Source organism: Oncorhynchus clarkii, chromosome 2 (assembly GCF_045791955.1).
Source record: "Oncorhynchus clarkii lewisi isolate Uvic-CL-2024 chromosome 2, UVic_Ocla_1.0, whole genome shotgun sequence".
Lineage (NCBI taxonomy): Eukaryota > Metazoa > Chordata > Actinopteri > Salmoniformes > Salmonidae > Oncorhynchus > Oncorhynchus clarkii.
This window is the reverse complement of record NC_092148.1, coordinates 28,483,580-28,497,927: the sequence shown is the minus strand read 5'-3', so window position 1 is coordinate 28,497,927 and position 14,348 is coordinate 28,483,580. Positions and strand designations below refer to the sequence as shown.

The 14,348-nt window shown below is 43.4% G+C and overlaps 1 protein-coding gene across 3 annotated transcripts; it reads right to left on the bottom strand.

The window, feature by feature from the left end:
• On the bottom strand, window positions 1–9,322 carry LOC139380747 (lipolysis-stimulated lipoprotein receptor-like). Of its 3 annotated transcripts, none has more exons than XM_071123744.1 (11): window positions 9,200–9,306; window positions 7,535–7,864; window positions 7,222–7,341; window positions 6,631–6,687; window positions 5,104–5,250; window positions 4,214–4,417; window positions 3,941–4,000; window positions 3,496–3,624; window positions 2,754–3,093; window positions 2,167–2,635; window positions 1–986 (listed from the first exon to the last, which is right to left on the bottom strand). In XM_071123744.1, exons 2-11 carry the CDS (start codon window positions 7,854–7,856, stop codon window positions 951–953), a joined length of 1,884 nt encoding a protein of 627 aa, XP_070979845.1. In that variant the 5' UTR covers window positions 7,857–7,864; window positions 9,200–9,306; the 3' UTR covers window positions 1–950. The 3 variants fall into 3 exon arrangements, with proteins under 3 accessions (XP_070979845.1, XP_070979836.1, XP_070979854.1); XM_071123735.1 differs by having other exon boundaries at window positions 9,079–9,300; XM_071123753.1 differs by lacking the exon at window positions 6,631–6,687 and having other exon boundaries at window positions 9,079–9,322.
• Between the last annotated feature and the right edge of the window lie 5,026 nt (window positions 9,323–14,348).

Below are 14,348 nucleotides of genomic sequence, written 5' to 3'. Positions count from 1 at the left end.
CATTTTGAAAAAGATTTATTGTAAAATGACGCCTGTTGTAAATCACAGTAAACACAGCACGGACAGTGGGTATGACAAGTAGACTGTACAACAATGCAGCAAGTTCATTTTTCATAGCAATGTAAAAAAATATATATAATCTGCCTATGGCTGACATTATTCATGACAAATACATGTTGGACAGACAGTTAAAACTAATCCAATACTCTAAATACCATGATAAACGCAATGTAAAAATAACATGGCTATTATTCGATTTTAGTCATTTAGTAGACGCTCTTATACAGAGCAATTAAGGTAAAGTGCCTTGCTCAAGGGTACATTAGCAGATTTTTCACTTAGTCGGCACTGCGACTAAGTGAAGAACTCTCTTAACCGCTAGGCTACCTCCCGCCCTAATAAAATCTATTCCATTTCAAATGTACAGCATGATCTAATTTTCAATAAAATAAATCCATGACTTCTCACAGTAAGTAACTAAAAGTTAAAATGAATACTTGCTTTAGAAACTTAAAGCTCTGGGTTGCTCACATTCATACTCACATTGACTGTAAGATGACTGTAAAGTGAAAATGAATGGTTAAAAAGAGTGAATGAAAAACCCTTTTTGGTTTACTTTGGCTACTGCCATTCCAGCGTAGTCTACTTTAATTAAGCCCTCGGTATGTTCAACCACACACTACACTTAGCGCTTCAGTTAGAGCTATCCTGTACATTAAAATGAATTGAGAGGACATAAGGCTGACAATGTTTTCAGTAAATATGAAGCAATCAATTACTAAATTACCCCAATAAGGTCACTTGTACATATATTTCCACCGTCAAATTTTGATATCTTAGTTTAGGCATTGAATATAAAATCCCGGTAGCAAGTTTGCAACATTAGTACTATTTACAATTGGTAATTGTGTTACGGGACAGATCAGTTACGTTGGGGGATCCTGAACGTCTCACACCACCAGACTCTCCCGACTCACGGCTCCATTCTGTCAGAAAAGAAAGAGAGTTGAAACAAACAGAACGATGAGTTGGCCTGATACTGTACTTTAAAGCATTACTATCAATCTAGAGACAACAAGCTAGAAACCTGCTAAAACATACCACCACAATTCTGGCAAAACTAGGATCTGGATATTTTTTTGTTTGTTCTGCTGAATATGATTATACTATTTTGTAACTGGCATTAAAGGGATACTTGGGGATTTTGGCAATGAGACCCTTTATCTACCTCCCCAGAGTCAGAGGAACTCGTTGTAGCCTCTACAAATCCAAGAGTGGAAGACTCTTCTCTCGTCTCTAACATACAGACTCCCTTTTGTGAACAGTCCCATCCCAATTAAGAATGCTGAATAAACATTATTTGAACGTACTTTACCTTAATCTGACACAAAATACCCAGAGTATTGTTATTTTCCCGACTTTCACTATGCTGGTCTGTATATCGGTTTGTAGTTTCAATTATGATGCAATTCGCACGCTGCTTGCACAATATGTCAACAATGGCCGAGCTTAACCGAAGCAGAGACCGAACGTTATCGCACGCAATCAGCTAGCAGATTTCACAAGCGCTTCCAAATGATTGTGAGGGAATGGACTTCAGTCGACAACGTTCGGTTACATTCGGCTATTCTTTACATATTGTGCATCACATGAACTGCATCAGGAAAAAGTTGGGGAAACAATACTTTACTGTGGACATTTGATCTCCACTACCTTCCGGCAACATTCTGGCTTGTAGAGACTATTGCGTCTTTTCACAGTGACTTCTTTGACTGATTATCCATGGAATAACCATGGTAACAGTCTGATGTTTAGGTAAAACTCGTGGATAACACTTTTGGTCTCGACATCCTGTATGAACGAAGTTTGTGGTATTTTCGCAAGCAAACGCTAATTAGCTTTAGCGTAATGACTGAAATGCTATGGGAAGCATTGCTATCTTTCCCTTCAAGCTGCACGCAGAGACATAAAAAAGGGCATCCATGAGTTCATCTGAATCTGGGGAAGTAGATAAAGGGCTTCATTGCCAAAATCCTGAAGTATCCCTTTAACTATGTTGATGAAAGTAGTTCTATGAATGAAACAATCAATGAGGCATTTTGGCAATGGCCTTGAGTGGCACCCTGAATGCTCAATGTCCATATGCAAAACTCTGTGATGACTGACCTTGCGCAGGTTGCTCTTCTTGCAGGACGTCAAGCTCTTGTCATCACTAATGTAGGGGGGCGGGGGAGGGGCTGGGTAGTTGTCATCGTAGCGACGGACGGGGTAGGCGGAGGGCGGGGACATGGGGAGTGGAGGGGGTCCGCGGGGGGCCCTGCCTCGGTCCGAGCGCTCGCTGTCGCTGTCCAGGCGCTCGCGGCTCCTCGCCCTCTGCTGCTCGCCTAGACGCTTCTTCTCCATGGCTTCCCGCAGAAAGCTATCATCGTAGGCGTCCCGCCCACCGCCACGGCCGCCACCACGCTCCCGATCACGTTCGATGTCCATCAGGTCGTCACGGCTACGTCTCCCCTGGAGACCGCTGACCGGGCTGCCTCTGCGGCGGCGGTCGTCAGGGGAGGGCTCGCGCCGTCTGCGGTCGTCAAAGTCACGGCCGCGGTCGTAGCCTCCGCGGCTGCTAAAGCCATCATCCGAGCTGAGAGGAGAAAAAATAGTGGGTCGAATCATTATCTTCCCCAGATTTGACCTCTGAGAGGTAAGGCTCATGCACTAGAAGGAGTAAGAGTGAGAGAGGCGCCAAATAAGAGCCTCACCCTCTGCGATCTCTGGATCCTCCTCCTCCGTCACGGCGTTGGGGAGGGTAGTCATCGTGGGGATCCCGGGGGTCTCTGGGGTAGCGGTCTCGGCGGGCGATGTCATCCAGATTGTCCATGGAGCGAGCGCGTCCCTGGGCGCCCATGTGGGGGGAGGGCCCACCTCCTCGCCGCGGGTAGTCGTCACGTCCCCGCTGGCCGTGCGCAGACACGCTGCTGATGGTGCTCATGGCCTCATCCTGGTCGTACACGGTGGCGAGGGGTGGGGCCTGGGAGCGGCCGCCGCCACGGCCCCGGGGGTCATCGTGTAGGGAGCTCACCTCGCTCATCCCCCCATCCACTGAGAGAGAGCGACAGAGAGAGAAAGATGGGTGGAGAGGAGAAGGAAAAAGGAAGAGGATGGGGAAACGCTCAAGAAAGACAGACATAGATCAAGCACGAGTCAGAGTTAAAAAGCCCTATCAAAGGACATTACAACACATTAAAGTTGATGAAGCCCGTTGAAGGCTCCATGTGAAATGAACGAAAACTTGGCCCTTTCAATTGAACAACAACCACAAAACACAACGTTGATTAAGAGACGAGCCTAGGGACCATATTCAAAAAGCGTCTCCTATGATCTAAGTTTCAACTGATCCTAGAACAACACTCCTACTCTGAGGCTCTTTGTGATTACAGGCCCCGAACTCCGCAGTACAGTACAGTTGACATGGGTGTGTTTATGTGTAGATGTAAGACTCACAGCGGTTGTACTTCCCACCGGCATCACCAGACCGTGTGGGGTCCAGGTTGGCTAGCTGTCTCTCCATGTAGTAGATGGCCCGCGTTGCGTTCCCATCTGGGTCCACCTGGATACGGTAGCCACTCCGAGCTGAGGAGGAGGGAGTAAATCATGAGACATTGTGACAAGCAGGGCTGGTCTCAATTCCATTTCAATTCAGGAAGTAAACTAAAATTCCTTTGAAAAGCAATGAGGAAAATTGGAATGGGAATTTCAGTTTACTTTGTGAATTGACTGAATGGAAATGGTACTGAGCCCAACCCTAGTGACAAGATGAAATATGCTGACATTTCTCAGCCCCCCCAAGATGCTTTGGGGGCTGAGCTATAGGTCTGGTTAGACTTATGTATTATCACAAATAATCAAACAGACTGAGGATTTTGTAGTAACCATTTTGACTACTCACTTTGGTCTCCTGCGCCACTGTCCTGGTCATGCAGCAAAGGCACCTGGGAGCCTTGTCCAACTACAAACAGAAAACAAAAACAGAGATTTATCAACAAAAAACTTCCTCACACCAGCGTTGAAAACCACATTGCTGCGAAAATGTGCAGTAGTGAGATCTGACAGCAAGAGGAGCATCAGTCCAAACAAAACTGAGAAACGAAAGTCACACATCAAGTCCTTGCTTTTATCTAGCTAATTGTCACGTTAAAACAGGAGAGGGGCTGTAAGTCACCTGAGCTGGCTCTGTCGTACTCCCGTCCGTAGCCGTTGGGGTGCAGTGGGGGGCCGCCCATTCCCTGGGGCAGGGGCAGCATGGGTATGCCGGGCTGTTGCATGCCCCCTCCGTAGGGTGGCTGGGGGTACATGCTGGGAGCATAGAGCGTGGGGGCGTAGTGGCTGGGGATGCCCGACTTCACCGCCTTGCCTGCTTCGTACACTGAATTGAGAGGAGTCAGTTCAGTGTTACGACACATTAATGCTGTAGTTAGGTCGCATACTGTAAATGCATATTCTGGAGGCCTCACTTCATTTGCCGGGGTTTACTTTATTGGTCTGTTAAAATGTGTTTAATTGTAAGTCATGATGAAATTCAATACAACTAGTGTGTTGTGAGCAAAACCTTATGTCTTTCTATGAACTGTATTGTATTTATTTTTATTTAACCTTTATTTAACTAGGCAAGTCAGTTCTGAACTGATTCTTATTTACAATGACGGCCTACCATGGCCAAACCCTAACACTAATTGTGCGCCGCCCTACGGGACTCCCAATCACAGCCGGTTGTGATACAGCCTGGAATCAAATCAGGGTCCGTAGTGGCGCCTTTAGCACTGAGATGCAGTGCCTTAAACCGCTGTGCCACTTGGGAGCCCCAAGAAGATAAGAGTACTGTATACTGTATAAACAACATGTACATGAGAATGGCAAATGAAAGGTAAACAGTGCCAGGGTCACAAACTGGCAAAGTAAAACTGAATGAGAAAAGGGAGTTTGGTTGAATGGAATGGGCATACTAATGTGAAGGTGGCATGGAAGCAGGATGCTCTGTGCCCAGTGGAAGAGGAACGTGTAGGGCTGGTGGTGTTTGGGGTTTTCTACAGAGCGGTGGAGAGTGGTACTTACGTGCCCGTGGGCAGCAGCATTTCTCAGGGCAGCAGGGGCAGCTGATGTAGCAGCAGCAGGTGTGGGGGCAGCACTGGCACCAGCAGATCGCTATGAGGAGCAACAGCAGCAGGAAGCCAAACACTACCAGTACCACCAACAACCAGTCTGTAGACAGAGAAAGAGTAGAGAGAGCGAGAGCGAGACAGAGAGCGAGATATTATAATTATGGGCATGTATGGGCAAGCTAATGTGTGTGCCATTCAGTCAAAATGAAACATCTCTGCGTTCCCTGGGTGACTATCAGCGTGGTTGAATATTAACGTTTCTGTATTCACATAGCACTGTTCAGGCAGTTCTAGGTTTCCCTTGGCTCTGTTTAAACCAGAGAAGTGGAACACTTCTACTGTTCAGATAGCCAACTTGACAAACAATAATTTCTTCAAAAATGTGGACCAGAAAATGACAATTTACAAGTCTATCAAGAACACTTGAGAACAGAGCCCTAGTATAGAAAAATAAACATTTGTATTATAACCTGTAGCTTGGCTAGTCCAATGGTCAGTCTAGTATGCAAAGGCTACATGTATGTATTGGGTGAAAAGTCACAATGACAAGCAGCAAACATTGGAGCATCTACACAAGAGGTTCATTTCAGACATCAGAGAAACCAGATTTCACGTGAGTCATTCTGTCAGATGAGGGAGCTAGCTGCACGGGAAAGAAAAACAATATATGCCAATATAGTGAAAGAGGACATACTCACTTCAACCACACATCGCCTATAAATGTCATAGGCTGCAGTCTGACTGAAAAAGAGTTCATTTGCGGTTTGAGCCGACACAAAACAGACCAAAGCTATGTGCTGAGTGGCCTCATATTGCAACAATGTCACAGCCTTTAGGGCTATAGTTATGTTCTGCTGAGAGTTTTGCAAGTCTCAACCATGAAGGAGAGAAAAAGCAAATTAGAGTTGAATATCACTTTTTAATCAACGCAACCAACTAATTGTATATTTCAAGGGTTAACAATCAGTTTTTTAAGTTGTTGTGAGGGGACTTCCCATGCAAGGACAAGTCAAAACAAGATGATTGTAAAGAGGTGTGGGGGGGGGTTTAAAGCTTTTTAGCTGTCTGTTGAGCATTACTTTGAGATGTTAAGCAATGTGGCTCCTCATACTAAAAAGTAGACATTGAAGGTGTTGTAATGTTTAAAAATTTACAGAGGCTTGATTCAGTACAGCCAAAATCGTTGCACGAACTACCTTGATAAAAACATCAACAAGCTTGTTAAAGTAAACCAGGCTTGATAAGTAAACCAGCAAAACTTTAGTTTTTGTCAGCCTTTCTCAAGGGAGGCCTGCTTCTCAGACTACATTTTCTAACCACCCTGACCATATGTTGTCCCATTCAAAGCTGTGGGTTCAGGCCAAATGTTATTCACCGGAAACTGAACATACAACAGTGGCATAGTTGACATATCTTAAAAAACAGGGCTCTTAGGCTAGGGTTAGGCTCTACTGATTATAAGGGGCAAATTGGAAAGTACCTTCCATAACCAGTAAGTCAATCTCAGGCAGGAGATCAGTGGTATTTGACTTTCTCTCTGTGAAAGAAAGAAAGCCACAATTATTTTAAAAGCCCCAACTATCTTTCTAATAAATGACTACACCTTTGCCCTCTTGAGTCTCCCTCACAACAACTTGTCCTTCTTGGAAGTCCCTGCTAAGTGGTCCATGATTCACGAATCACTTCAAAATAGAAGCCATGGATCCTTCCGAAGAAACGTCACTGAGCAGTCTCATTAAGCACAACCAGGAATCAAATAGAACATTTGGAAATTGTGGAACTGCCTAAAAATTGGACTTGGCTTTTCAAGATCTTGTACATTTGATTGCTACTGCTATTGCGTGTGTTGCCCCACACGGTGTCCAGCTAACTCAACAAATAAACCCAAGCGAACTAAGGGGAAACTAGCACAGAGAAAATGAGTGATTGTTTCTCAAAAGGACAGCAGTTCTGTGAGGAGCAGTAGAATAGGACTTGGTAGAAGGATGGAGGGGTGGTGGTGGAAGGGTGGATAGATGACAACAGGTCAGGGGAGCTCTAAAAATGGCCTATGAGGATAGGAGCCACTCACCCAGCACTATGAGCTCTGTGTAGTCCTCGCTGTTTCCTGTCAGATCCTGAGAAGACACCACAGAGCACACGTACACGCCGCTGTCTCCCCACGCCGTCTGGGCAAGGTTCAGGTCTGCGTCTAAAGAGACAAGTAGGGTGGGTTTGATGAGGGGACACTGGCAACAGACAAGACTCACTCTGGTATAGGAGCCTTGTAATGGAAGTAACACGCAGACAGAGAGAGACAGGCACATATACACACACACCGGTGCGCTTGCCCGCCCCCCCCCCACACACACATCACATTTGAAATCACTAAAAGCCAAACTCACTGTTCAAGATGCTGACTTTGCGCCCCTGGTACTCCAGGCCCAGAGTAACAGCACTGCCCTGCTTGGAGGCCACGATGCGCACCGTCCGCAAGTTGTCGGCACACTCAATGTTGGCGTTGTAGTTAGGGTTGTTCTGGGACAGGATGTTGTCAGCACTGCTGGGGTTCAGGGCTGCCTGGATGGGGTCCCTGCAGTAGGACTTGTACCTCCAGGTGATGACGGGCGGCTGCGTGGAAGACGTCTGGAAGTTGCAGGTGAGCGTGACCGGCTGGAACAGGATGACCACATACCTCTTGACAGGACACTGGACAGAGATGGCCATAGTGGAGCCTGGAGAGAGAATAGGGGGTCTTTAAAGAGGATAGTTTGTCTCAATGCATGCAGGTAGAGATCGATATCTTCACCACCCATAACAGTGCGCAAGAAAGTATTTGTTGTTAACTGAAGGCAGCTAACTTTTCTTGTGAGTACATTAATTGTTACATTTTCTGACTTAGTTTGTAATTCAGCAGCTCTGTTTGAGTGAGATTTAAGGCACTCTGGGTGTGGCAGGAAGTTGACCAGTCTGTAAGTGACATTCACAAAGGTCTTTCATAACTAAAGACTGGTATCATAGAGAGTAGATGCAATGAGTCACCAAGACCTTCAGCTGGGCATGTTTCATCAACAAAACTCCACATTTGAGTAATAGCCTAGCCCTAGACTCAGTGAGATGATGTCATAGTTCAGCTTTGACTGAATTATACATTTCATAGGGGGTAAAATTTTATCAAATGTATAAGGCAGACATGGGCATTTGTCATGAACATATTAGATGCTGTTACTTGGCTCCATCAGAAACTTCAACTTGCTAAGATTGCTTCACCGTTCGTCAATTGTCCAAAAGGTAGCATCCCTGTGGAATTACACCCAGTCATCTTATTCCAGGCCATGTTTGAGTACAAAAAAATGTCAGGAGACAAAAGAAATAGCAATGATATGATGAAAACTTGATCTGAAAGTATGACTATGATTCCGACTTAAATATGAAAGTCTCTAGTAATCCTTAATGTATTATATTCTGACATGTAAATATACTGGAAATCTGTGAGTTAACTAATAAATCACAAAATCACTCATTATCTGAATACATAGGGCTATTTTCTTTCTTTAGGAAAAACACTCAATATTTCTCATAGGTGATGATTCTACAAAGCCTACACAAAACTGTAAAAAATACATAAACATAGTATTTCGGGCACGTCATGAAGCCAACAGATGATTAGCATTTATAAACGTTCAAATGAATACAGATTTAACCATTTGGTGGCCAACACCTGATAAAACAACGAACTCCAGAGATCCAGGTTACCTCTTACGATAACAAAAACAATCGAGGCCAAGGCAACTTTATCCTACGAATTCGACATCAAAATAAGTCAACATTAGATAATATAAACTGTTTAAAATAAGGAGTATTAATAAACACGCACATCAGTAACAAACTTATTGATTAAATTGGGCCCTGACCCTGCCTTGAAAAACATTGCATTTCCTCTCCCTACCTGTTGCCATAAGGACGGTCACGACGAAAGTCAGGAACATTTTTCGATCCGAAGTGAATATATTTTAGTTTCAATTTAAAAGCCTCAATTTAAAAACTATATATAGTAATGAATTCACGACCTGCCTAAAAGCCATTCGAAACCTTGTAGAACCGCAACCATGTATTGTTTTTTTTCTTAACTAGATAGGCCTACTTCCGACATTTTGTCTCGCGGTGTAGGTATGCGAGTAGGAGGCGGACCTGACAGGTGAGACTGCCAAGCCTCTGGCACAACAGGGGGACGTTCGATGTGAATCCTAGGGGTGGCCGTTGTAAACTCGTTTCCATTGGCCACCCCTAAGATTTGAATGTGAATTGTGTTGAGAAAAAAAATCATGAACACTTTTTTTCCCAATTACAGTTTATCGCCCTCTGCATTGATAATGTACCTTTGAACGTGACCTGGGATACACCCGTTCCACTTCAAACTACCGGGAGTGATAGTTGGTATTGCCCAGCTCGAAACTAGTTCTTATTCCCCCTCAATACTAAGCATTCGAAATGTTGCGATCTCAAGCTTCTGGCCTAGTAAAACACTGTTTTAAGGGGAACGGGGATACCTAGTCAGTGTACAACTAAATGCGTTCAACTGAAATGTGTCTTCCGCATTTAACCCAACCCCTCTGAATCAGAGAGGTGCGGGGGCTCCCATAATCGACATCTCCGTCTTCGGCGCCCGGGAACAGTGGGATAGGTAAACATCTGTTAAAACACTGATGTAAGAATCTGTATGAAGTGGTTTCAGGAATCCCAATCAAAACTATGTGAAACTTGTAGGATACCATCGCTAAGGACATTCAGAGTGAAAACTATGTAAAACAAACTTTCTTCAAGGAAAATGAAATACTTGGAAGTCCACAAATCAAACTCAAACAGAAACCAACTCAAATAGAAATAAACTGGGTGGTTCGAGCCCTGAATGCTGATTGGCTGACAACCATGGTATATCAGACCATATACCATGGGTGTGACAAAATATGTATTTTTACTGCTCTACAGTTTATAATAGCAATAAGTTGGTATATGGCTAATATACCACAGCTAAAGGCTGGGTCCAGGCACTCCGCGTTGCATTGTGACTAAGAACAGCCCTTAGCCGCGGAATATTGGTCACCCTCCTCGGGCATTATGGCTTAATAATTGAAGCCCACAAATGCTTTTACTGGCATTTCAAGCATAGGGTAAATTGCTTATCATCAAAACATCCTCATATTGAATCCCCAAGCTGACAGTTAATCAGCAAGGCAGTTATTTTTATGTTTTATTAACAACAAATCAATACAGAAAGTACATGAGGGAACACGAGTATATATAGATTATATACAATGGACAATCGAGCTAGGGGGTACAATATCACATTACAATTACATAAGGATCTTAAGGGACATACATACACTTTTAAGGGACATACATACAGCTTTTTTTGTTAGTAGGAGTATTTAACTGTCTTAAAATACAGTTCAATTTATTTTTGTAGGGTAAGAAAATCAGTTTTTTGTTTGTAAATTTACATTTGTGTATTTGGCCAAAAGAATAATAAAATTAATTACATAAAAATGTTTCAGCTTATTTATATCGTATGTAAAGAATCCAAGCAGTACATCTCTCCACAATAGTGTAACATCTTCATAAATGTGTTCAATTATAAATCTATTGATGTCTTACCACAGTTACAATACAATGCCAAAAAAGATTCAACACTGTTTCTGGGTGGTCATTACAAAAGGAGCAATTTGAGTTGATGTTTTCCTTAAACTTCTTCATACTTCATCTTCATAGTGGTTGGCAGGATAATATTTTGGAATAATTTTAAAGGAAACTTCCTTCATTTTGTTAACAAGTAGGTATGTGTGTGGCAACATCCAAACTTTTTCCAACAGATATTATCAATAAATCCATTCCAATAAGGCATGACAACATCCTGCTGAAACAAGGTTCGTATCGCTCTGTTGTTGAATGGACCAAAAGAGAAACAAATCTTTCCTACTGATGAGTCAACAGGGTCAACAGAAGGTAGGCTCTGAGGGTCAGGTCTTGACACGTTCCTGAATAACAGAGCAACACCTGAGGGAATGGCATCTAAAACAATTGCAACATCTTTAGGTGTTACAGGGACCTTGTAAAGTGATAGGAATTCCTTATAACCTAGTAAAAGACCCTCTGCATTTACCAGTTGGCTCACCAATAGGATATTATTTCGGAACCAATATTCTAAAAACAAAGAAGTATTTTTATACAATATATCCCGATCATTCCATATATAATATCTGTGTGGAGAAAAATTGTGCTTATAAATTAAGGACCATGACAAGAACCCGCCGATGAAAAGCAGAAAGTTTCACTGGAATTTTGTCAATATTATAATTGCAAAACAACATGAAGTTAAGGCCACCAAAAGTAGAGAAGACATGATGAGGAATACAATTCCAGATAGAAGATCAGCAAGGTAGTTGTACCTATTGTACGAGGGACAGTCTTCATGGCAGGGCAGTCTGTCATTAAAACAGTTCATGATTATAAACATCAATCGAGGGAAGGGTATTTGAATTACTTATTTATAGAATAACAAATCACATTTTAAAAACAAAAGACAATATACAACTTTGACGACAGATTTCACCTCCTGACGGTTGAATGTTATATCAAAATCTGTTTTGTCAAATTGCTTTAATTCACTATTAAGTCCTATTTCAGCCATATGTTATACTTACCAACCATAGAGATGTTTTTCAATCGGACGCCATCAACCTCCCAGTCGAGTGGCCCAGCTGCTTCCCCGCTGTCTGAGCAAAAGAGGACCATAGCTCTGGTATCAGCAAGACACACAATGCATCTCCGACTCTGAGGAGGTGGTGCAGAGGTGGTGGAACAACTTGTGAGGTTTTTCATGGGGTTACCTCTCTGATACAATAGGGTGTCATTCGATCCATATATTGTCTGCACTTTTGCACATCCGTCGTCATTGCAGGCTGAACAACTTCCTGAGATAACACAAAAAGGAGGCATGGATGAACACAAAGGCAGCAAGTAGGAATATTAAAATTAACACATTTGGACTATTACATTTTCCTGAGCAGTTTGATCATATAAACTCAGCAAAAAAAAAGAAACGTCCCTTTTTCAGGACCCTGTCTTTCAAAGATAATTCGTAAAAATCCAAATAACTACACAGATCTTCATTAAGCCATAAACAATTAATGAACATGCACCTGTGGAACGGTCGTTAAGACACTAACAGCTTACAGACGGTAGGCAATTAAGGTCACAGTTATGAAAACTTATGACATTAAATAGGCCTTTCTACTGACTCTGAAAAACACCAAAAGAAAGATGCCCAGGGTCCCTGCTCATCTGCGTGAACGTGCCTTAGGCATGCTGCAAGGAGGCATGAGGACTGCAAATGTGGCCAGGGCAATAAATTGCAATGTCCGTACTGTGAGACGCTTAAGACAGCGCTACAGGGAGACAGGGCGGACAGCTGATCGTCCTCGCAGTGGCAGACCACGTGTAACAACACCTGCACAGGATCGGTACATCCGAACATCACACCTGCGGGACAGGTAAAGGATGGCAACAACTGCCCGAATTACACCAAGACGCACAATCCCTCCATCAGAGCTCAGACTGTTCGCAATAGGCTGAGAGAGGCTGGACTGAGGGCCTGTAGGCCTGTTGTAAGGCAGGTCCTCACCAGACATCACCAGCAACAACGTCGCCTATGAGTTCAAACCCACCGTCGCTGGACCAGACAGGACTGGCAAAAGTTATCTTCCCTGACGAGTCACGGTTTTGTCTCACCAGGGGTGATGGTCGGATTCGCGTTTATCGTCGAAGGAATGAGCGTTACACCGAGGCCTGTACTCTGGAGTGGGATCAATTTGGAGGTGGAGGGTCTGGGGCGGTGTGTCACAGCATCATCGGACTGAGCTTGTTGTCATTGCAGGCAATCTCAATTCTGTGCGTTACAGGGAAGACATCCTCCTCCCTCATGTGGTACCCTTCCTGCAGGCTCGTCCTGACATGACCCTCCAGCATGACAATGCCACCAGCCATACTGCTCATTCTCTGCTTTATTTCCTGCAAGACAGGAATGTCAGTGTTCTGCCATGGCCAGCGAAGAGCTCGGATCTCAATCCAATTGAGCACATCTGGGACCTGTTGGATCAGCGGGTGAGGGCTAGAAATGTCCGGGAACTTGCAGGTGCCTTGGTGGAAAAGTGGGGTAACATCTCACAGAAAGAACTGGAAAATCTGGTGCAGTCCACGAGGAGGAGATGCACTGCAGAACTTAATGCAGCTGGTGGCCACACCAGATACTGACTGTTACTTTTGATTTTGACCCCCCCCTTTGTTCAGGGACACATTATTCAATTTCTATTGGTCACATGTCTGTGGAACTTGTTCAGTTAATGTCTGTTGTTGAATCTTGTTATGTTCATACAAATATTTACACGTTACATTTGCTGAATATAGTTGTTGCAGTTGTCAGTGAGAGGACGTTTCTTTTTTTACTGAGTTTAGATGGATTTAACTTTTTTTAATCTCCATGACATTTTTATTGGTTGATCCAAAAATAATAGTTAAAAGCCACACAACTAAACATTTGTGGATGATTTGTTGTTTAAAGCAACACACATCTCACACAGAGTGGGAGAGAGAGAGAAGGAAAGAAACATAGGGAGAGAGAAAATCCCTCTACTGGTTTAAACTGATCACACAGCCTCACTTACAGGAGTGTTCCTGAGAGTGTTCCACTTCCTGCATGTGTGTCAGTCAAGTAGAGCTCTTTACATGACTGTAAAGACATGACTCTATCAATTTAAACACACATCAGAATGTATCGAGCTTTTCATTGCAAAAAAATTCTCAAAAAGTTTAAAGAGCAAACATTGACAAAAAGGCAGAGCTCACCAGCAGAGTCTTGAATTAGTGCACTGATGATTAAGAACTGGAGAAACACTGGATACACAGGAAATTGAGGTTAGTTTTTGTTTTAATTGTTTTAACGAGTACCACAAGCACCTATTTTGTTCAAAGTTTTTGATTTCAGAAGTACTGCAAACACAGTGTACTGTATGACAAAGTGATACTGTTTCAACATGAAAGAGAGGAGGATGGCATTGGTGTTTCTCTACAGGTAGGGTGAGTCAACATGTATTTTTCTACTTGCACGAACGCGCACCTTCGGACACACACACACACACACACACACACACAGAAATCAGAACC

Bases quoted from the DNA above. Each gene is read 5' to 3' on its own strand.
- LOC139380747 (XM_071123735.1), bottom strand. From the start codon at position 9,118: ATGTTCCTGACTTTCGTCGTGACCGTCCTTATGGCAACAG. The intron at 7,342-7,534 runs GTGAGTTTGGCT...TTGTCTCTTTAG, and splicing joins CAAAGTCAGCATCTTGAACA to ACGCAGACCTGAACCTTGCC. The intron at 4,001-4,213 runs GTGACTTACAGC...TTCTGTTTGTAG, and splicing joins GTACGACAGAGCCAGCTCAG to TTGGACAAGGCTCCCAGGTG.